The sequence below is a fragment of the Coenobita brevimanus genome, chromosome 7, assembly GCF_032717465.1.
Source record: "Coenobita brevimanus isolate Jiangsu-jjx chromosome 7, ASM3271746v2, whole genome shotgun sequence".
NCBI classification, from domain to species: Eukaryota; Metazoa; Arthropoda; class Malacostraca; order Decapoda; family Coenobitidae; genus Coenobita; species Coenobita brevimanus.
In genome coordinates, this window is record NC_136960.1 from 448832 (window position 1) to 472986 (window position 24155).

Sequence of the window (24155 nt, forward strand, 5' to 3'; positions counted from 1 at the left end):
ACTACGCCCACATTTATAAGTCGACCCTATGACATTGACCTTTAACCTCTTGATCAAATCAGTTCATCATTCCTCGTACTGCATCACTGACAAAAGTTTGGTGGAAATTCGTCTAAGAATTTTGGAAATATCACACTCACAAGGGTATTACTGAAGCACAGACCCAAGCAAGTATGAACGTATGCAGAGACAGACTGCCTCCACCATCATAGGTGGGCGGAAGCACAATAATAATAATAATAATAATAATAATAATAATAATAATAATACATCCATACATCCATCATCCAATCCTACGTTGCCCCATGAGAAGCGTAGGAGCCCGGGGCTAGGCAAGTTGGTCCTGACATTAAAGATGAGAGTGATCAGTCTCACTCATCCCTGAGTGGAATTACGTGAGGAATAAACCCCAACCATCCCTTGGATATAAACCTGCACCAGCCCAATCCGACTGGAGCCAGGCGCCATAATTTGGTTATATGGTTACCACCCAGGGTAGTAAATGGTTTCCTGGTGTACAGGAAACCATTTGGCTTGTCACTCAGTGTAGAGTCACTCATAGGCAGACGAAAAAGGAAAGAAAGAAGGAAAGAAAAACAGAAGAGAGAGTGTAAAGTCACCCGTAGGCAGAAGGAAGAGGAAAGAATGAAGGAAAGAAAGACAGAAGAGGAAAGAAGGAAGAGAGGAATGGACAGACACCCAAAGCAACATTACATAGAGTGGTAATAACATTAACAGAAATAATAAAAAATATGAAGATGCAGGAATGACAGTGTGCCAAAAATCATCAGCTGAGGCAGTAAAGCAACATGTAATCCCATCTCATTAATTACACCATTACCACGACATTTTTCAGGTGCAATTATGCTATACCATAATAGCACGGACTGGAGTTAAAATAATATATATATATATATATATATATATATATATATATATATATATATATATATATATATATATATATATATATATATATATTGTAACGGCTGTTGCTGTCCTCCATGCTATTTATTTGGTTTTACTCTTATGCAATAATTCAGATGCCTCACAGCTGTTTGAAACAGTTCAGAAGAAACCTGATCAACTTTTCGAGTGCTTCAAATCTGGTTTTCTGAAGGGATCCAAGGCTTCATTACCACGTCTTTGAAGCTACAGCTTGGGACATAAATTTGCCGGGAAACCTGCTGGGGGCAGTTGATCAGCAATGTCTGGACTGATCGGCTCACTGCCCTTACTCTACTTTGCTCCTCAGCTGTGATTACCCTGAAGTACCACTTGTATTGTGTATTGTGTATGGAGAGACTGGGACTGATTCTGTGCTGCTTATCTCGTGTGAGATTCCGTCTGGACCACCACACAGATATGTATATGATGTGAACACTTTTCATGTTGACAGGTTAACTTCATCCAGTGGTGTGAAACTTTGATTTGTTTCGCTTTTGTTCTGTACAACTTTTGGGGATATTTAATGGGTTGGTTTTGTGTAATATGTAATGTAATATTTTTGTAAATTAAAACTTAGATATTTTTTTGTGTTTACTTAACTGGAAAAGTTATTTAGATCCGCAAGGAAATCCTTCATACCTGGGAAATAAGTACAATGATTGGAGTGAACTGCTTTTGCAATATTGTAGTTCCGTATCCCTAGACCAAAGAGACAGCTTAATAATTACTACCAACTACTAACCGTAAATATAAATATATAAATATATATATATATATATATATATATATATACAGTACCCTCGCGTCCAACACGCATTAGTCCAGCGCGGAGGCCAAATAATTAGTATTATTTAATACGATTTAATTACTGCAACACGAGTGTGTTAGCATAACACGCACAGAGCTCCGAGAAGTGGCCGAAATCCGCAGAGTTCACCTCTAGCTGTGAGGGTATTATTCGTACCGCCCTCTGCCTACCGGCTCATAGTCGTGAAGCTCATGGGTCCCTACCCAGGGGGTCCCAACTTTATTAAGACTTTAAAATTCCCAGTTCTGTTCAACTCTGTGGACACTGGGCTCCAATAGGTTAAAGAAACTCAAAGATTTGCCAGTCATTAAGCCACTGGATCCCAGAGCTGCTGGGCGGGGCACTGTGCTGGGAGGGTACTAAGCATACCGCCCTCTGCCCATCACCTCATAGTCGCAAAGCTCATGGGTCCCTACCCAGGGGTTCCCTACTTTGTTATGACTTGAAAATTCCCAGTTCTGTCCAAAACTGTGGACACTGGGCTCCAATGGATTAAATATATATATATTTTTTCAATACATTGATATGCGGAGACCAGTGGAACAAAAGGATGACAGGCCATAATGGGAGTCTGGATAATAGAGATTGGTGCCATACTCTGTTGAAAGCTTTAAAAGTATGAAAGGATACTGCATGGGTTTCTCCATGTTATGAACCGAGTGATAGATTCTATGAATATTAAGACTAAGTATATCAACAGTGGATCTTTCATGGCAAAAGCCATATTGTCTGTCATTAATTAAATTGCTGGACTCAAGATATTAAAAAAATGTGCTTATTAATCACACTCAAATACATTACCAAGAGATGTGATACCTATGAGTCTGTAATCTGAGGGATCTGAGGAACTTCCTTCTTTGTACTGGGGTGAATGCTGACTACATAATGAACAGCCAAATGTACCAGTAATAAGTGACAGGCTGCCACTAACCCAGAAAGGCCTATCTATCTCTCTATTGCCAGACCCCTTAATCCAGTGAGGGGTGCCCACAAACAAATCACCTCCATGTTGCTCTGTCCCCTGCCATTTCACTGCCCCGCTCCCAGCCCACACCCCCTCCCTCTCTCATATACCTCTCCACTCCATCCCTCCATCTCATCCTTGGCCTCCCCCTCCCTCTCCCCCCTCCACCTCACTCACATACACTCTCCTCATCAGTCTCTCACTATCATCCTCTCCACAGGGCCAAACCATCCCAGTGTGCGTCTCCTAATGCTTCCTATCACATCTACATCCACACCACAACACTCCATCACTTCCTCACTTGTCAGTCTGTCTCTCTATGTCACTTCACAGGCTCCTTTCAAATAACTCATTTCCACTGCTCTCACTCTTGACTTCTGCCCCTCCAACAAGGTCCAAGCTTCACTTCCATACGTTAGAGTTGGTAATACAATACTGTCATGTAGTAGCTTTTTCATTTCCATGCTCACTTCCCTGTTTCTTATCACTGCTTTCAAAGAACCAGCAACATTTCTTCCCTGATTCACCCTTTCAAGCACTTCACCCTCCAAACTTCCATCCTTACCCATCACACTACCCAAGTACTTAAATGCACTCACATTCTCCATTTCTTCCCCATCCAATCTAACTGTACATTCACTGACTTCATCTCTCTCAAAGACCATCACTTTACTCTTCCCTATATTCACCTTCAGATTCCGCATCTTACACACTCTCCCAAAATCATCCACCAAGCCTTGCAGCTCCCCTTTGCCTTCACTTAACAACCCAGTATCATCTGCAACCAATAGTACAGGGAGTTTCCAAACACTGCCCTCTCTCACTAGGGCTGCTCCAACATCCACTGCCCTACTTTGTATCTCTTTTATAACTCCATCCATATACAGACTGAACAAGCATCGAGACATGACACATCCTCGTTTCAATCCAACCTCCAAACAGAAAAATTCACTCGGTTCACTATCCACACACACTGCAGCCTTAGCACCATCATACTTCCCATCTACTCCATATATTCTTAATACTTACCAAAATCCTTGTCTATCCACCCTGTCATATGCTTTCTCCAAATCCACGAAGGCTGCTACAACCTCTTATCCATCTCTAAAAACTTTTCCACTAAAGATCTAAGAATGAATATCTGATCTACATGACCTCTTCCGTTCCAAAAACCTCCCTGTTCTTCTCCAACTAATTCCTCTGTTATTTCCCTAACTCTGTCAATTAGTATCCTACCATACACTTTTCCTATTACACTAAGAAGACAAATGCCCCTATGATTACCACACACTTCTTTTTTCCCCTTTTCCTTTGTACAGGGGAATAATTATACCTGACTTCCAATCCTCCAGTAATCTACCTTCCTCCCAGGCCAAGCTGAACATCTTCCACATCCATTCTACTACTATCTCTCTCCCATGCTTCAACATTTCACCACACACTCCATCAATTCCTGGGGCTATCCCCATTTTAACTTTCTTCACTACTTCCACAACTTCCACCCTACTGATTTCTGCCTCTCTTCTCACATCCCTCCTTCTCCCAGCCATTCCCCAGCCACTTATACTTGCATTATTTTCATTCTCTATGTTCAACTATTCATTAAAGTGTTCTCTCAATCTGCACATTTCTTCTCCTTTCTCCACTAGTAATCTACCATTTTTATCTTTCACTCCCCAACTAACTTCTTTGGCACCCTGTCTAACTCTCTTTACCTCCTTCCAAAACATTTTCTTACATTCCCTCCATTTTACACTCAAATTCCTTCCAAATTCCTCATTCACTCTTTTCTTACTCTCTCTTACTAATTTTCCTCTCTACATATAATTCTTCCATCTCTCAACTTCTTCGACGCCCCTGTTTCTCATCCACTCACTATATGCTTCTTCTTTTGTGCCACAGCATCTCTCATCTCTTCAGTCCACCATGCTGTTCCCTGCATCTCTTTTTGTCTTCTCTTCACCCCACACACCACTTCACATGCTGCACAGATTTCTTCTGTGATTATCTTGCACACACCTTCCACGTCCCCCATCTGCTCCGATCAATATTTACCCAATCGCTCCTCCACTTCTCTCTTATATTCTGCCTTTTTTCCATCCTCTTGTAACTTTTCTACCCTCCTTGTAAGAACTACTTCCTCCTGTCCTTCCCTTCTTCAATTCCTCCATTTTGTTTGGACATTGATTCTGACCATCACCAAGTGGTACCCAGAGGGGTACCACCATAAAAGGTAAATGAGGTTACAACTTCGGTAACTAGCCACACAATTATTACTCTTAAGTGATTCAACCATAAGTAAACAGAGCCGAAGACCAAGATGAGACTTTCACGTTAATAAATTTCACGAAACGCTACAATAAATGTTAGATGTATCCATAATGGAACAAACATACATACATTGCAACCTAAATATTTTTGCAATCTTACATGAAGATATTCTGCACTTATATTATCATAAATTAAACCTGAAAAACAAACACATCATAAGTTGAGACTGAGATGACTTTCTGTAATTTTTCGCTACATACCTTTTGGTTCAGCTGCTCCTGCCTGGCAAATTCTTGCTGTTGCTGTTGCTGTTGTTGCCGTTGGTGAAGTTTCTGCTGCTGAAGGCCAGCTCCACCACCACCTTCACCAGCATCCCACACCCATTCCGATGTTCTCTCTCGCAGCTCTTGAAGCTCAGTCTGCAAATAAAGAAATTATTCAATATAATCATTATCCTAATCCTACATCATTATCATCATCATTATCCTAAACTTTCATCATCATCATTATCCTAAACTTTCATCATCATCATTATCCTAATCCTACATCATCATCATCAGCCTCATCATTATTCTAATCCTACATCATATCATTATCATCATAATCTTCATCAACATTATCACTGCCATTCCTTAACATCTTCCTGTCCAAGACTGGAATGAAGTAGGCTAGGGGAGGGGGGAAGGAAAGTACGAGTAGGGAAATAGGAGAGTCACTGCTATACACACTAATCCTACTCCACACTAGTAAATAGGGTAAGTAGAAACAAATTATTTGAAGTGTGTTGTATAAATATACTCAGTGTGATTTAGTGATGTATCGGATATCCGCCTCCGCCTCCGCGGAGCCTCCGCAGTGAAAATAATGTCCGCACTACTATCCGCATCCACGTCTTCAGACAACAAAAGCTCCGCATCATTATCTGCCACCGTGTTTTTAGATAATAAAAGCTCCACATAATAATCCATCTCCACGTCAAAGAACCGCAGAGGTTGCTGATCTCCGCCCATCCAATATTTCTCCTTTCTCTTTTTGTCATAATTCTTTTTCTCTCTCCTTTTCATCCAAAACCCTCTTCTCCATTCCTCTCATCTACCAGTCCCTCCCTCCCCCTCTCTCTCTCTCTCTCTCTCTCACAATAGTTACAGGTGCTATGTTAATATACAGTACAGGCATATCAGGACTAAAGCCAATACTATTTCATAGTATGACAAGAGTTTTGTTTTTTCTTTAAAGTTATTAATTTATCAAAAGATATACATTCCTCTCTTCTTTTATTATATCTCTTTTATTTCACATTCCACACCTCACCATAAACAACACTCCCCTACCACACATAAACAGACCCAAAATCCTTGATGTAACATATAATACATCAATGTCATTTAAACATCACAAACATTAAATATAAAACAACACCAAGACTTGAGGTCACTTGCCCATACAACATTTGGACATACTAGAACACCCTACAGACCATACAGAACATGGCCCTAAAAATAATCACAGCTGCACAGCTACTACACTCACATACCACCTACATTCAGATACCAAAGACTTCAAAGTCAAAGATCATCTAGACATGAGAGGCACCCAAATTCTCGCTGCAGCCTCCACAAACCCACAACATCCACTACACTACATGGCAGCACATTCACACACATCAAGGAACATCAAAACAACACCCAGCACACGATATCATACACAAATACTGTTATCTCTCCCCCCTTGCCTACCTCAGACCAGCTTCCAGAAGCACATCCATACTCAGATCACTCGCCACTCCATTCAGTCATTTAAGACAACACACAGCTGCATGCATGGCCTCCTGATATCCACCCTTCTGAATCCTATCTCCCTCGTGAGGACATGGTCCACCTGGCCAGGCTGAGATGTGGGCATCATCCAGCCCTCTTAAGTTACCAGAAGAGGCTGGATGATCACTGATGCCTGTCCAAAATGTAACACAGCACCCCATACTATTAAGCACATTATAGAAGACTGAATTGCACAGAATCATCTGCGCCAACAACACAACATACACTCCTTGAGAGCTCTGTGGGAAAGGCCAGTCTCGGGAATGGCCTTCCTTAGGGACTCGGGGCTGTTTGGCCAGACTGCCTAGGGAACAGCTACTACTACTACTACTACTGCTACTACCTTGGATTCCTCCTTCATGGTACAGTTTACATCAAAGTCTTTGGTATGGTGCTCTGTCAAATGCCTTCTTGAAATCCAACTACAGCAGATGCTGTCTACCCAGCCATCTCTTCTCTGCAGTGTTTCTGCAGCTCTATTATGGCAGCTTAACAGATGAGTAACACACAATTTTCCCTTTCTAAAACTGAACTGTTTTTCTGTTATCATACAGTACTTTTCCAGATGAACCCAAATTTTCCGTAACAGCTTTTCTTATACCTTACTCACAACACTGGTCAATGACTCTGGTCGGTAGTTAAGTGTATTTGGTCTATTTTCTTGAAAAGAGGAACAATGTTTGATTTCTTCCAAATATCAGGTAGTTTACCTTGTCTTAAGGATTCCGTGAATATTAAATGTACTGGTCAACTTGGCTCTTCTGCACATTCATGTAATAAGCAACTTAAAATCTCATCAGGACCATTAGCTTTTCCTTTGTCTAATTTACTCACCTCTTCTGATATACGTATTGTTCCAATATACGTATTTTTGTTAATGTGTGTGTATGCTTGTTCATTTTCATCTCTCTCAAATAAACTTTCTTCCATTAAATCTGATTGGAATTTTTTGTTTATTCCTTCACAAATAGGTAGATAGATAGACTTCACAAATATCTTCTTCATTAACCCCTACACGCCGGCTGATGTGTATGGCTGTCATGATTTTGGGGATGGAGTATCGCCGGTTGACATGTATAGCCGCAAGCGTCTTCCTGCCACCCTTTGAATTTTAACTTATCCATACTCAATGACAGGACCACCAGGGGATGTGGGGATACTTTCATTTGAAAGAAAAAGAACTGGTAAAAACTACAACCCATTAGAGTTCATTATGCTCTCAGCGTAACGCAGTTCCTCACACCACAACACATACATCTTAACCACCTCACTATAACAATAATAACCTCAACAAATGATCCAAGGGAGTACCCACCTGTAGTGGCATTTTCCAGCAGCCCACTGGGTTCACATCCTAATGAGCTTTTGGTCACAAGAACAACAAAACAAAAACTACAAAAAATGAAAATACTGTATACCCTTGTGTCAGTGTACCTGTGTTTGCTGAAGCTGTGAGCGTAATGCAGCAGTCTGGTTTGCAGTGGCAAGGTGTGACGCATGTAGTCGTTCCTCTACTTCTTCACGTGCTCTCCGACTCTCATCAAGCTGAAGGAGAACATGTACAGTAAGTCTTCATAATGTGTCCCGTTTACACTCTTTCATGCTACCACATCCATACAAAATTGCAGAAAAATGTGGGTACTCATTCTTTTACCCGTTCTTGTATTGCATGATTGTCATCAAGACTGAAGCAGACACTGGCTCAGTGTGGGTACAGTTGTACAGAGTCCTCACTGTATGTTAGGGATATGTCCTCAAATACCACAAGTTTTTCCACACATTCACTATTGCAAATGGGGTGGGGGGGATGGCAAATCAGCTTTGAAAGTATCTATGAAAATTTTAGTAGTAGTGGTAGTAATAAATCTGTAATACTGTGTACACACACACACACACACACACACATACACACACAGTTGTGGAATAGATACAGAAGAGACAATAGTGAGAGGGGATACAACAACTATAAACTGGCAAGAAATGAATTCACAAGAATAAGGAGAGAAGCCCAAATACAGTTTCAGGAGGACATCATAAACAATAGCAGCAATCAACCAAAGCTATTTTACAGCTACAAAGCAAGCAAAACCAAAGTAAAAGATAAAATACAATCCATTACGGATGAAGGGATCCTCTATACACAAGACACACCAGCAGAACTACATTTAATTCTAACCAAAGAACCTGATGCAATTGAGTCTCTGAAGCATCTGTGTCCAATAGGAAAATGTGATCATGTAGTGACAGAGTTCCAAATGATGAAGGAAATGAGGAGACATGAGATGAGCTATACAGGCATAGAAGATACAACTTTGGGAAAGCAAACTTTTCAAGACTGAGAAACTTTTTGGAGAAGCGGACTGGCGAGAATTCAAGGAAACAAGAGAGATACAGAAGAAGTGGGATATCTTTCTAGACTTCTATAACATAGGTGTGGAAAAGTATGTGCCAAAAGTTGACGGAAAAGAGAACGGGAGAAATTGGGGATGTCCGGAAAATGGGCGTCTGGATATTACAGGGATTACTTACAGTATATAATAATACTGTACTGTTCACTGATAAACATGTCTATTACTTACCTTATTGTGGTGAACACAGCTGAAGTGGTCAGGCAGTCCAGACTGCTTCCGGCTTTAATGGACTTTTTCCGTTAGATAAAAATTTTGTCTGGTTGCTCCTCGATTCTGACAAAAGTGAATTCCGGTCTACTGAAGTCCGTTATATTGAGGTTTTACTGCACATATGGAAGTCACTAAAATGCCTCCTTATAGCCAAAACTGAAAATTGCCTAAGAGTTAGCTAATGCATCAGCTAACACAACAGCTGACATGTCGAATCAACTCAAAATTTCAAGCTGAGCAACTTTGTATTTCATACCAAAATTACTCAGGGTTCTCCAAGAGCAGATATTCAAACTTTTCAGGGTTCTCCAAGAGCAGATATTCAAACTTTTCAGGGTTCTCCAAGAGCAGATATTCAAACTTTTCAGGCTTCTCCAAGAGCAGATATTCAAACTTTTCAGGGTTCTCCATAAGCAGATATTCAAACTCTTCAGGGTTCTCCAAGAGCAGATATTCAAACTCTTCAGGGTTCTCCATGAGCAGATATTCAAACTTTTCTTGGAGGGGAAAAAAAAAATTGCCTAATACTGTAGCCCGCTAATGCTTCAGGTGAAATACCAGCTGACGTGTTAAATCAACTCAAAATTTCAAGCTGAATAACTTTGTATTTCATAAGAAAATCACTCAGAGCTCTCCAGCAGCAGATTAAAAAAAAAAAAAAATCCCCCAGGTGTACCGCTTATAGATGTGTCAGCTTTACTATAGGTAAAATCCAAATATAGGATACATGCCAAAATACTGCATTCACTCTGCTACTGCAGATGTCTATGTCCACATCAACAGAATTTTAAACAAATACCACAATTCTCTCCTCTCTCTCTCTCTCTCTCTCTCTCTCCATTTTTTTTTTTTATTTAGTTGCCATCCCACTCTGCTTTCTCATTTTTCCTCTCCCTTCCTACTCTTCACATCCCTCCTGCCCTGAGTATCAATCAAATAAGCTGGAGTGTCACCTGTGAAGTGCTTGATAAACACAAAGCATTATGGCCCCAGATAATGATTAATCTCCCTCCTCCCTTCCCTTCCCTTCCCTCACACTTCACTTATACCCTGCCTTTCTAGACAAACTACAAGACAGATTGGACAATATACCAATCATCAACACTGACAAGCATACCACAAACTTTAGCAAGATCATACTTACCACAGACAAGCATCATACTCCACGAGGCACCAAAAGACACTACAACCTGAACTTTACACGGGAGATTGCATGCCTCATACAATGACATGATTCTCTCAAACACAACTCTCCCCTTCCATACACACAAGGACAGCACCACAAGGCTCCAGCAATTAAACAACAAAATTAACACATTGAAAACAGGAAACTGGAAAGCCTTTGTGCCAACACACACAACTGCACAAATCCCTCTCAGCTTTACAAAACACTTAACAGTATCACTAAATCACATACAAGCACCTCCAAGACCCATGCCACCATCACTTCCAACATCCAACACATACTTCCTTATAAGGAACAGGCAGACGTACCCATAAACCACCACGTAAACATAACACACCAACATGCACTGAGTAAAAAAAAAAACAAGTTTCTCTGCATAGCCGATCCTTTCAACTTGACCACAATACAACCCTCTTCACTCCAGAACAGGCACATAAAGCTATCACGAAAACAAAGAACTCTACAAGTACAAGGCCAGATGGCATCAGCAACCTACACCAGAAAAACTTACAACCACAGGGAATCCAAGGCTTCACAAACATCATCAACTATTCATATGCACATTATGCTACTACCAACATCTGGAAACATGGAACTACCATCACTTGCCTATATTAAGGACCCAACAAACCTTTCCTTGTAGTCTCATAAAAATACTCTGCATGCCATCAAAGATAACCAAATGCCTAATTCTTGACAAAGCACACCTTATGTCCCCCTTGCTGCCTCACAACACCTATTGAACTGGGCAAACTTAGGCTGTTTGGACACTGCTACTCCTCACCCTATCCTAGGGTTGGAAAGGAAGTCCGGATGATGATAATGATGAAGACATATTCTTTTTGGCAATGAACAACATCCTACCTCTCTGTAAGGTAAAATCAGACAAAAAACGAATACATGCAACTGTACAGGTATAGTACAGCTCACTTTCCATACCTCATGTTTCTGCAATTGACAAAGTGCCTCCAACTCCTTGATGCGGTCACGGGGGACAATCATCTGACTCTCATCGCCTGCAAAAAAGAAACAGTTCACTGCACTTGTTATAGTTACTATTACAGTATTAGCAGAGAACATAACCTGCAAGTCCCATTGGAATGTTACTGCCAAGTAACCCCAGTTTGTCTGGCAGAGCAGATCCATCAATTACAACAACCATCCCTGCAGGGCTATCCCATGCAGTGAACCAAGTGTTTCCTTGCAGTAGATAGTACCTTGCCACAGCGAGGTAAGGAGAAAAGTGTGGAGGTTTGGTTCCTGGATGGACACTGCATTTGTGTCTCCACCCAGTTAACGGGGGCACCACAGAAGGCTCCACATGATCCTTATTATATGATTACCACCTACCACTGTATATGGTTTCCTGGGTTGCTGGAAACCATTGGGCTTGTCACTATATGCAGAGCCACCCAAAATGGAAAGATAAGTACAAAAAAGTGGCTGGAGGGATGGGAGAAATAGGAATAGATGAAGGCACACACAGAAAAAGAATGATAACAGTGAAGGAAGAAGTCAACAGCATTACATCAAGTGAGTGGATGATGGTTCCAACCACCTACCACCATGTGTTGGAATGTAGCACCCTATAGCAGTAGGTTATAGGAACTAAGTGTACTAGAAACAGAAGGGATTACTGAACTAAGTTACAATATTTGAAAACCTAGAGACTATGTGAATGCTGAACCCTGCATATTTTTTGCTATTAAAGGATCAGGCCAAGATACCCAAAAACATGCCTAAAGGCACACCCACCACAAACTGACTTAGGACCTACACACAGAATTGCTATTGGAGAGTCGTCTGTCTTTGCTTTGTGTTTCCACCTCTACCAAGTGAATTTTTTGGGCAGGAAGCAACTGGCAACTCCTCTGGTGTTAGCGGGAGGTGGTGAAACACTGACCACGTCAGGTCTTGCTCAAAAGCAAGAGTGGGAGTTTATGATCCCGTCGTGCCGAGCTTGCACCTCCCTCTTCTTTTGTATGCATTACTGTTTGCCCTGTTGTTTTCCTAGAGTCAAATTGTCATGCCTGGAAAGTACTGCTCAAGGGATGAGAGGATCCGTATCACTGCATGGAGCAGGATAATGTCCCTATCAACACGATCTGCGAAAGTACTGGACAAACAAAGTTGACCGTCTTGAAGATTCTTGCTGCAGAGAGTGGCCTGCCACCTGATGTTGTACCAAGGAACAAGCATGACGGTGGAAAGAAGAGGATGACTTCCAGAGGTACAGATACGCTTCCGAAGAGGGAAGTAATCAAGAATCCTCGACTGACAGCAGCAGAATTGAAGAGAATGCATCCCCAGTGTATGTGAGTAAGGTGGAGGGGAGGAGAGGGAGGGGGAGGCCAAGGATGAGATGGAGGGATGGAGTGGAAAGGTAGCTATATGTGAGAGGGCGGTGTGAGCTTGGAGTGGGGCAAAGGAATGGCGGGGGACAGGGCGACATGGAGAAAATTTGTTTGTGGCCACCTCTTACAGGCTTAAGGAATCTGGCAATAGGTAGATAGATACATGGTCTGCACCCCAGTTGTCTGAAATATTGCCCAGTCTCAGCTTTCCCCTTGTTTTTGATATTTCAAAAGTCTGCCAATACTGGTAAGCTGCCACATGACTGGAAGAGATCCTATATTCAAAAAAGGCTCTCGGCACAAACCTCTTAACTACAGGCCTATTATCCTAACTTCTGTCTGCCGTAAAACTCTTAAGAGAATTATTGCAAAAGCACTGAACAACTACCTCAGTACTAATGCAGTGTTTTCAAATGAGCAGTATGGATTCAGACAGTGCAGAACAGATGACAACCAACTGTTACTTGTATACAGCATAATGATGCTACAGTGTGTTTGGATGCTAGGCACGTTGTGGATGTTGCCTTTTTTCACATTAGCAAAGCCTCTGACACTGTCAACCATTTATTACTCACAGACAAGCTGAGGCTACTCTGGGTCAGTGGCTTCTTGCTGACCTGGATCTCTGACTTTTTATCCGGCTGCACCATGCAAGTGTCTGTGTCCGGCTGAACCAGTTCCTCAAGAAATGTTCTCAATGATGTTCCCCAGGGATCTGTTCTAGGCCCCTTGCTCTTTCTGGGATACCCGGTATATAAACTTTCTACCGACACATATACGTTCCAAATGCAAATCGTTTGCTGACAACGTGAAGATTTACCTCAAGTTACTTCAGAACACCTGTTCCTTGTGAGCTGTAGATATAAGTACTTGCAAGAAGGACACAGATATGGTGTACAAGGTCACTGAGTCATAGGGTTTACATTTCAATCTCAACAAGTGCACTGTACTGTGATGTCAGAAAGGCCCAGTAGATTGGAACTCCACTGGCTCACTGCAGCATTATCACATGAGCAACACCAGTCTCTCTGTAGAAACTACACATATGGTACCAGTTAAGACTGGGTATCTTGGCAGACTGTTCTCTGAAATTTCAATCATACATAAGAACTACCGAAAAAAAGGCAGTAGGCCCGGCAAATAATTTCGTTTTCGTTTTTAAAGGCTCCAACATGCTTGAAATCCACCCTCTTGTCGTGACCGAGATTTTATGCTGACTCTGTTCAAATCCCACATCAGACCTCTCCTGGACTTTGGCTCCACTGTATGGAACACAGGGTACCACGGCAACCTGAGGCTTCTGGAGTCTGTACAGTGCAGATGGACTAAGCAAATCAGTAGCCTGTCTGAACTCAGTTATGCTGACCATATGAAAAATCTGGACATGTATTCTGTAAAAAGGGGACCGATCGGTGCTGACCTTATTCAGTGGTGGAAAATCCTTCATCACCAGTCCTCAATTGCACAGCATGAACTTTTTTCTCTTTCTTCATTAACTCACACTAATGGCTAGAGAATCAAAGTGGCCAAGCCTTGCACTTCAGCCGAGTATAGACGCAGAATTTTCAGTATCAGATGTATAGACCTCTGGAATTCTCTGTCAGATGATGCTGTTAGCTCTGACTCAGTCATGTCATTTAAAAAGTCCCTCCATTCACAACTAGGTCACATCTTGTTCGAGTATATTGAATAGCTATGATTCATAATCTGAAGTCCTTCTAGCACTGTAACTACCCTGCATATGGCAAAAAACCCAGCCCCTACTCTATTATCTATTCCGATGACAATGTGTATAGGAAATGGGGCTCGCATGCCAGCAGGTATGGGCTGCCCTAATTCTTGAAAAGCAGATTCCAACCAAGCCATACTGTTAAACTGTAATGGGGATGCCAACCAGGTAAGTGAACAGCATTTTAACCCATTTACTGCAGCTGTATCATATATATTTGAGTTCAAATGGCTCTGACTGCAGCTGTATCATATATATTTGAGTTCAAATGGCTCTGTCTGCGGCTGTATCATATATGATTTTCTGCTTTCAAAAATTCCACCATCAGAAAAGGCATGCAACAAATCAGCTAGCAACTCATGGAACCCTATAGAATATTGCCATACATAGATTATGCATTTTTACGAGGGGCAGAGCTCAGATCAGTTACCTACAAAATGCCGAAGGTAATGGTACGAAATCTTCTCCATGCCGCCGCTAGTAGTAGCCCAAGCAAATATTCGATGACATCTCTGGATGAGTGTAGTGATGATAATGATACATTGTTACATGACGACAGTGATGGTTCAGATGCTGATTTACACCTCATCTGATCGCAAGATTGACACTGTTGACACAGCGCAAGCATAACACATCGTTCGCCTGGCACCACCGCACTGGCAATGTTTATTACTTCACGGACCCGTTTCAGAGGTTATTTTTTTGTTTGCTATATTGTGTTATATACCATTGAACTCAGTACTTTTTTCTCTATCTTTTGACAGTATTGTTTTTTTTCTAATATTTTTTCTAAATATCTGAAAACTGCCACACACAGGAGGTACATGTAAACAAACACTGACACAGTGAATCAGCTAAGATAGTGTACATCCGTCTTCTGCATACCACACGATGGCATTCATCTGTCTTTGGTACCAAAAAAGGGGGAAAGAAAGGCTGCTTTTTAAACTCTTTCCACCACTTTTAAACGAAATGGAAAACATCAAAACTTGAAAACACATTCACTAAATACTCAAAGAATCCCATGAAGGCCTTTGTTAAAAAATAAAGAATACATCAAGTTAAAGTGGTCTCATGTCTCCATGAAGATTTCAAAAAATAAGAAAGGCAGATTTCTATCGTAATATAAAGAACATAGATAAAATTACAACTTATTACTTGGGCTACAGTACATGGAAATAGTATCCATCAATTCATATTAAAGGGCATGACAATTATAACAGTAACATACCCAACTTAACACTTACCAATATCATCCAGGTCCTCTGAGAGAACACTGCGAGTAATTGTTGACAGCTGGCCCTTAATACTATTGAGGCCATCATTCAGGTTAACCCCCAGCCAAGACATGTTAATGGCCTGTGCAACGATCTTCTCTATTCCTTGCTATTCACTACACAAAAGGACAGTACAAGTAGGCTCTTGTGTTTCACTACATTATTGTGAAATGATTGGCCTGGATGAAAAAGATATTTCTGTGTGTGTGTAACTAATAACCTTTCTGTTCCTTGGAAGGCTTATAAATTTTGCATATCATAAATGGCTAAACTAACTATTTCATTTCACTGAGAGGTAAAGCAAGTAAATGCAAGTCACAAATAAACAAACTCCACTTCTGCCAACTGGGCAATGTTTTGATGTCATCTAGTCTTGGGATTACATCTTGAACTAAAAATCAAAGTTGTCATAATATTTTACGTATTCATATACTGCCATATAACTTTTCCAAATAGTGCATAAAATCACGAGCGTGATATAGATAGCATACAGTCGTATCCATAATATCATATTGTAAAGATGTGGTCACCAAACACTCCCCCTCCTAAGCAGAAGTCCCAGCCCCCCAACCCCCACCCCAACCCCCACCCCCTCTGACTACCCCTCAGCCCTCTAAGTATTCGTATACTACCACATAATTTTTCCAAATAGTGCATAAAATCACGAGCATGATATAGATACAGTCGTATTCACAATATTGTATAGATGTGATCACCAAACACTTTCCCTCCTAATCCGATGCCTCAGCCTCCCCAACAACCCTGTACCCCCCCCCCCCGACTACCCCTCAGCCCACCTTAACCCCTCCAAGAGTCCCCCTCCTTCCACTGAGTTGGATCCCCCTGCCAACCCCTCCCTCCAGCCCCCACATCCCTCGGCCAAGTCCCTCCCCCCGTCCCCCATTCATTACCATTACCGACCTCTGCCGGGGCCTGCATCAACTAGTAGCAGCCGGGTAGAGGAAAATAAGGGTGAGGAGTGTGACACATTAATTCTTTTTCATGTAGGCCTATTGTTGTTTACCTTATTTCCATTATGCATGTATGAGGGTGCATGCATGTGGCATATTATAGCATATGATTTCTTATGAACAGTATTCTTATGGTAGAAGAACAACGAAAAATTTCAGCAGACGATCAGGCGGATCAGCTGGCTGCTATTAAAGCTAATGGAGAAACGGGATTATATATAAAAAACGGAAGATTGTGCAAAGTAAGAGAGGACAGAGGAAGAGAAAATTAGAACCATGCAATGATACAGTACAAAAGGATGAAATCAGAAAAAAAAAATGATATGGGGTAACATTTAAGTTAGTTAATATACAGGGGTTAAGTAGACAAGGTAGTAGAGGTACCGGTACAGCAACCCATCAGAGAGTCAATATATAGTATGTCTGACAAACACAGCAAAAATATAATAAAATTGAACTAGATAATAACATAATGAAGCATGAGAGAAATAAAAGACAAAAAAGGAGGAGGTATAATGGTGCTGTATAAACAAAACAGTAACATTAATCTAAGAAAAGAAACTGAAAAATAAGGATGTACTTGTACTAAAGGGAAAAATATTAGATCTAAGTATAAGAATAATTATAGTATACTTTTCTGTAATTAGGACAGGAGACAGAACTAGAAATTTCTCAATTAAACAAGAGATAGGGAAAAATATGAATGAGGCAGAGGATGAGGCTGTAATAGTCATGGGAGACTTCAGTGGGCATACAGGTATGTTAAGTCATCAACAGCTTGACATGAATGGAAAAATAAGCTTGGACTGGATAAATGAATATAAATTAATCTTTTTTAACTGCGACAATAACTGTACAGGTATTTACACATAGTTTAGAGATAATCAGTGCAGTGTAATTGATAACATACTTGTCAATGGGAAAATGTACAACTACTTCCAGACCATGAATATAGACGAGTAACAAGAAACTATAGATATCACGGATCATAATCTGATCTGTGCAAGGTTTATAATAAAAAGAGAAAGGCAAAACTTCAACAAACAAGGAAAGTGGGAAACAGTGGAGTATTATAGGATAGATATCACCACAACAGTATGCAAATAGAGTGGAAGGAAAACTTAATAAATTCAGAGTTACCAGTATAACACAAATGAATACATTAATAGAAGAAGCTGCCAGAAAAATGCTAAAAACAAGCTATAGAATAAAGTTATTGAAAGGGAAAATAAATTAAGGGAGCCTGTTTGGATGAGCAATGATATAAGAAAGGAAATAACGGAGAGGAAAAGATTGAATAGGCAAAAAAAGAGAACACACAAAATCAGGAAGAAAGAGACAGAATATAATTATGATCTCTATAGGGAACAAAAACAGAAGGTGCAAATCCTCATTAGAAAGATGTTTAAACATGAACAAAAGCTCACCAAAGAAATAAAAGAAAGCAATGAATAGGGTAAAAAATTGTGGGAGGCTGTTAATAAACTAAGGGGTATTGACAAAAAATTAGACAAGTTAGCAATATACAGCAAAGAAGGTAACAGACTAAATGATATACAGGCTAGTGGTTTAGGGAACACAAAGCTTTGTCCGGTGTGTAATTTTTTGCCACAGCCGTAAACTGCTTTAGTTACCTTAAAATTTTATGGCAGTCAATAGCTGATATCATTATGGCATTAGAACACTTGATAATAACTCTTCCCTTTGCATTTACCTTTCTTCCTTCACCTTCATATTCTGTGATGTATTATTTGTAGCTTTTTAATAATGACAATTAGTATAAATATCATAGAAGAAAATATTCACCTGTCTTTTCCCAAAGTAAAATGATAAAGAGATGTGAGTGTGAATAAAGGATGCCTGTAGTAGGAACGAACATTTGTCGTTTTCCCTTAATGTTTAGCCATTGTGTATGATTTTCCATGATAGAGTATTTTGGATTACAATATCAAAGTATACAATGTTAATTTATGATTATTTTCAGCATACATTATTATATATCAAATGTAATTAAGCATATGAATTAGATTGCTGTATTTATTATGCCCTTGGCCTTGTTGAATTATTTGTACTTCATTATCCTTTGTCATCATTTACTGTATTTTATAATCATTATCCTTTTGTATTTTCATGCCCTCCAGGATAATGGCTGAAGTCAAAGCTGATGCTAAGAGGTGGGAGAATAATGTATGGCATTGATACTGGTTTTCTGTTTTTGCTTCACCCACCTTAACAAATGCTCATTTGTGGTAATGGTTTATTATACAGGATCACAGTATGTGAAATAGCTGAATTGGTAAGTTTGTATAAAACTGAATTTGGCAAAAGAGTAATGGATAAGCCTTGTTGCTACTCGTTATTGGTTTAATATATTTTGAAAAGTTGAAGACAGTTTTTGTTTTTCTGGATTTAAATTTTAACGTACAGGCCTACCGCAGTATCTGGCAGTGTTGCGTACCATTGGGAGTGTTCTGTCAGCAAGTATGTCATATGTGTGATATCGAAGAAATTTTCCCGATAAGATACTGAAGAAAAGCCAGAGATGCATTCCAAGCACAAGTGAGGGAGGGTGGGGAGACTGGGAGGGGGACAAAGAGGGATTGGGGAGTGAGACGAAAGCCAAGCTGCCCTACTACCCTCCCCCCCAGGTTCTCTCTCTCTCTCTCTTTCTCTCTCTCTCTCTCTCTCTCTCTCTCTCTCTCTCTCACAGACACACGTGGGAGACAAGTTGGGGTGGGGGATGGTGGAGAGATGGAGAGGGAACCAACCAGGGCTGGGGGAGGGAGACATGCTTGGCAGTGCTGTGTGGCAGAGGATGAAGGAGGGACGGGGAGGGGGGGAAGGAGAGAGGGGATAGAGGGAGAACTGGGAGAGCCTCATGCACCACCACATACACGTTCAGACACGCTTGTTTCGAACCCAAGGAGGGGTCGAGTGTTTGGACTAGCTCTCTTTTGTATTTTGTTTTTCTCTTGGAAGGAACAGTTATTGCGGGCTCATGGCCTTTGGTTCCTTCTCCCTAGCTTTAAAAAAAAATAAATAAATAAATAAAAAAGACGTACATACGGATTGTGGGAATGTTTCCCCATTTCTTTTGTTTGATCTAGTGAATTGTTGGTTAGCGATGCACCGGGTCTCGGGGTGTGCCTGTATTGGTATTCGTACATGGCTAAAACATAGGCTGCTGTGCAGTACTGGCTTCACCATTGTGATCCTGTAATGTATATATTTCCCAGTAACTATTTTCCTCAGGTACTGCCGTATCTATATCTCATCACCCATTTTTTTTACCATTAGAAATATTTATTCAGCTTGAACAGTTCCAGTGATTGCTAACAAATGTGCAGTGTACCTGTACTTGACATGAAATTTCATGCTTAAATCATTAATAAATTTATGCTCATGAAGTGATGAGAATTTTGTATTGTAGTATTTGTGCTTTCAGTACGTGCTTACTGGTATGCATTTCTTAGTTACAATAGTTGGCTTATTAAAAATGAATGCTTTAAAGAAATGCATAGGCTATCCTGCCTACTTTCTGCACTCTGTTGGATTTTAGAAAAGTAATCCCTCTAATATCCGAACATCTCCATTAACCGGACATAATCATCCCAGGATCCAACATTCCCAAAATGGTCCGGGGGGGGGGGAGGGACGAATTTTTCCCGCCCGTAATTTGAACTTGCCGCGCATGGCACGGGACAGCTTTGTTGTGGCGCGTCATTCCTCCGACGTCCGATAGAGCGCCGTTGCATCCTTCCCACTTTCTGCCAGTCTCTCGCCGCGAGTGCACGCTCGTCATCATGGCTACCCACGTGCTCACTTTTGTGGTGGTGCCTTACCTGCTGCAGGCACTCCTGCTGTTCTCGGGCCTCCTATTAGTGTGTGTGATGATGGCCCCGCCGCCTGAGAAGAGGAAGAGAGTGGTGTTGACTTTGGAGAAGAAACGGGAGATATTGGAGAAAGTAGATGCGGGGTGGTCTTTTTCCCGCATCCTCTGCGAGTTCAACCTGGCCCGTTCTACTTTGTTCGATATCAAGAGATCCCGAGACAAACTCATGCAGTACACGGCTGACTTCTCGTCATCATGACCTTCTAAGCTGTACATCTAACCCTGTCCACTCATACGCTGCACCTTTACCATTTGGTTCCTGCAATGTCCATCTCAGCAGTTACTTCAGCAAACAAGGGATGAGGCTATGGCACACCTAATGGCTGACATGGCTCGTATCTCTGACTGGGGTAAAAATAATCTGGTTGTTTTTAATGCATCAAAGACTCAGTTTTTACACCTGTAAACCTGACAAAATCTTCCACAGGTATACCCACAATGTTTAATAATATTCAGCTTAATCCTGCATCATCCTTGAACATGCTTGGGGTTTCATTTACTCGGGACTTATCTTGGAAAGATCATATTACATCTCTTGTAAAATCTGCCTCTAAGAGATGAGATTTGCTAAGCCGACTCCATTCCTTCTTTACCCCTGCACAATTGTTGACTATACAAGGGTTTTATCCGCCCCTGTGTGGAGTACAACTCTCATGTGTGAGGAGGCTCCCCACATACAGCTCTTCTCAATAGGGTGGAGTCAAAGGCATTTTGCCTCATTAACTCTTCTCCTCTTACTGACTCCCTTCAACCTCTGTCTCTTCATCGCAGTGTTGCTTCTTTATCTCTTTCCTTTTGCAACTTCAATGGTCACTGCTCCTCTGATCTGTCTGCATGCATTCCTCCACCTCTATGGCGGGCGCGTAGCATCCATCTTGCAGCAAACTCTCTTCCCTTTTCTGTCCGGCTCTCTAATGCAAGAGTTGACCATTACTCCCAGTCCTTCATTTATGCAACCGGTCAGCTCTGGAACTGTCTCCCTCTTTCTGTATTTCCTGCTTCCTATGACCTCCAGTCTTTCAAACGCACTGTGTCCAGGCATCTCAAAATGATTGAATCTTGACTTTGGCTCTCTCTTGTATTTTGTTTTCCTCTTGGAGGGAACAGTAATATTGTGGGCTCATGGCCTTTGGTTCTTTCTTCCTAGCATGGAAAAAAAAAAAAAAAAAACGGAAGCCATTTGGCCCGTAATTTATTGTAACATCATCTGTAATAGCATGTCTGTCAAATGAGTGGATGGTGGGTGCCTCCACCAGCACTATCTCAAACTACTGTGGTTTTTAATTTTCTCAGTGTCTTTGTATGCATATTACAAGCTGCTATTTAACAAGATCAGCAGACCTATTTATTTCATTTTTGCCATTAAAATATAAAAGTAATGTGTGAATATTAGTATTTGAAGCTCATACTAAAGTTTTTTTTCTCTTGGTAGTGCAAGCAGCCCTCTGGAGGATATAGTGTCCCGCCTGAAACCAGACAAGATGAGTGGTCGGATGATGAAGTACCCCTATACGTTTACGGCCAAGATTGCCCACTTTCCCTACCAGTTATATACCAAAAATGTCTGGATTCTCAGATATTTTGTATTTGGTATTGCTGCTTCACTTCCAGTTTTTTACAAATTCCAGAAACTGTGTATGTATATTCTGTATATTTTTTCACAGTTATGAAAATTACATTTTCATCTGATGTAGTAGTAGAAGTAGTAGTAGTTGTTCCCTAGGCAGTCTGGGCTAACAGCCCCGAGTCCCTCAGGAAGGCCATGGCCGAGACCGGGCTTTCCCACAGAGCTCTCAAAGAGTATATGTTGTGTTGTTGGCGTAGGTGATTGTGTGCAATGCAGTCTTCCATAATGTGCCTATTTAGTATGGGGTGCTGTGTTGCATCCTGGACAGGCATCAGCGACTGAGTCATCCAGCCTCTTCTGGTAGCTTAAGAGGGCTGGATGTTGCCCACATCTCAGCCTGGCCAGGTGGACCCTGTCCTCACGAGGGAGATAGGATTCAGAAGGGTGGATGTCAGGAGGCCATGCATGCAGCTGGGTGTTGTCTTTAAGTGACTGAATGAAGCGGCTAGTGAATAGAGTGTGGATATGCTTTTGGAAGCTGTTCTGAGGTAGGCGAGGGGGGAGAGATGACAGTATTTGTGTATGGTATCGTGTGCTGGGTGTTGTTTTGATGTTCTTTGGTGTGGGTGGATGTTCTGCCATGTAATATAGTGGATGTTGTGGGTTTGTGGAGGCTGCAGCAAGAAACTGGGTGCCTCTCATGTTTAGGTGATCCTTGACTTTGAGGACTTTGGTTTCTTGATGTAGGTGGTCTGTGGGTGTAGTAGCTGTGCAGCCTGTGATTATTTTTAGGGCCTTGTTCTGTATGGTCTGTAGAGTGTTGTAGTTTGTTTTGGTGAGGTTAGGAGCCCAGGCAGGGCTTGCATAATTCATCACTGAATGTATGTATTGTTTGTGTACTGTGGTGGTGGTTTCTTTGTTGTGTCCAAATGTTGTATGAACAAGTGACCTCAAGGCATTGAGTCTTGGTGTTATTATTTTTTTTAATGTTTGTGATGTGTTGTGAAATTTGTTTGAAATGAACTCTGAACTTTTTCCTGTTTGAGTAGTACTGTGGTATATTATAGAGGGATCATACAAAGCAATTATTAATGTATTGTACTTCTTTTTCAGCTTGCTCACCTGAAAACAAAGCCAAATTTGAAGCAAAGAAAGCTGCAGAAAGAGCTGCCCACCACTAACAGGGCTGTAGGTAGCCCCTATGAAACTGTTAATTGAACATCCCTGCTACTTGTGTATATGGATAATAAATTGTAGATAACACTTAAATGTTTCTCCTCCTGCTGTGTATGTTTTAAGGCAACACTCATGCAGTTTTGTTTTGTTTCATGGTCACAGGTTTTATTTATAAAGAATCTTAACCACTTTACAAGATTCACAAGTTTGTAGAGAGGTGGTATGCTGTCCCAGAGGATGTTGGTTCAAATCCTGGCTAGGGTAGGGAACACTGTAAGGCTGACTACATCAAACCCTATCATAAGACCTGCCAACATGTAAAATCACTCTTCCTAATACCAGTACACCAGAGTGTATGACAGCCCTTGCATGTATTCAATATGGACGGTGGATGTTAGTTCCAAAGTCATTACGTGGAAGTGTAGGGTATGTAGGAAGACTGTTGGATTGTGGGGAACAGACCTCTCACAAGGAGTGTTGGCAACACTAAATGTTAAAGTTGGAATCTTTACAAACTGCACAGATTGAACCGTAACCAGCTGGGAGTGCAAAGAAACCATCAGACTGTGAATGC

At 41.2% G+C, this 24155-nt stretch overlaps 2 protein-coding genes across 2 annotated transcripts in view; one reads left to right on the top strand and one right to left on the bottom strand.

Moving 5' to 3' along the window:
• Positions 1 to 16048, bottom strand: part of LOC145404654 (uncharacterized) — a 199349-nt gene extending 183301 nt beyond the window's left edge. Inside the window, exons 1-4 of the mRNA XM_080276185.1 lie at positions 15946 to 16048; positions 11555 to 11631; positions 8243 to 8353; positions 5252 to 5410 (exon numbers count right to left, since the gene is read on the bottom strand). Of these exons, the coding sequence (XP_080132311.1) occupies positions 5252 to 5410; positions 8243 to 8353; positions 11555 to 11631; positions 15946 to 16048 (450 nt within the window). The remainder of the gene's footprint in view (positions 1 to 5251; positions 5411 to 8242; positions 8354 to 11554; positions 11632 to 15945) is intronic.
• An 830-nt stretch (positions 16049 to 16878) lies between these two features.
• roh (reduction of Rh1) lies at positions 16879 to 23662 on the top strand. The gene is made up of 4 exons (XM_080276539.1): positions 16879 to 16947; positions 19088 to 19120; positions 22271 to 22473; positions 23519 to 23662. The coding sequence occupies exons 2-4, from the start codon at positions 19092 to 19094 to the stop codon at positions 23584 to 23586; spliced, it is 300 nt and encodes a 99-aa protein (XP_080132665.1). The 5' UTR covers positions 16879 to 16947; positions 19088 to 19091; the 3' UTR covers positions 23587 to 23662.
• Positions 23663 to 24155: the final 493 nt, after the last annotated feature.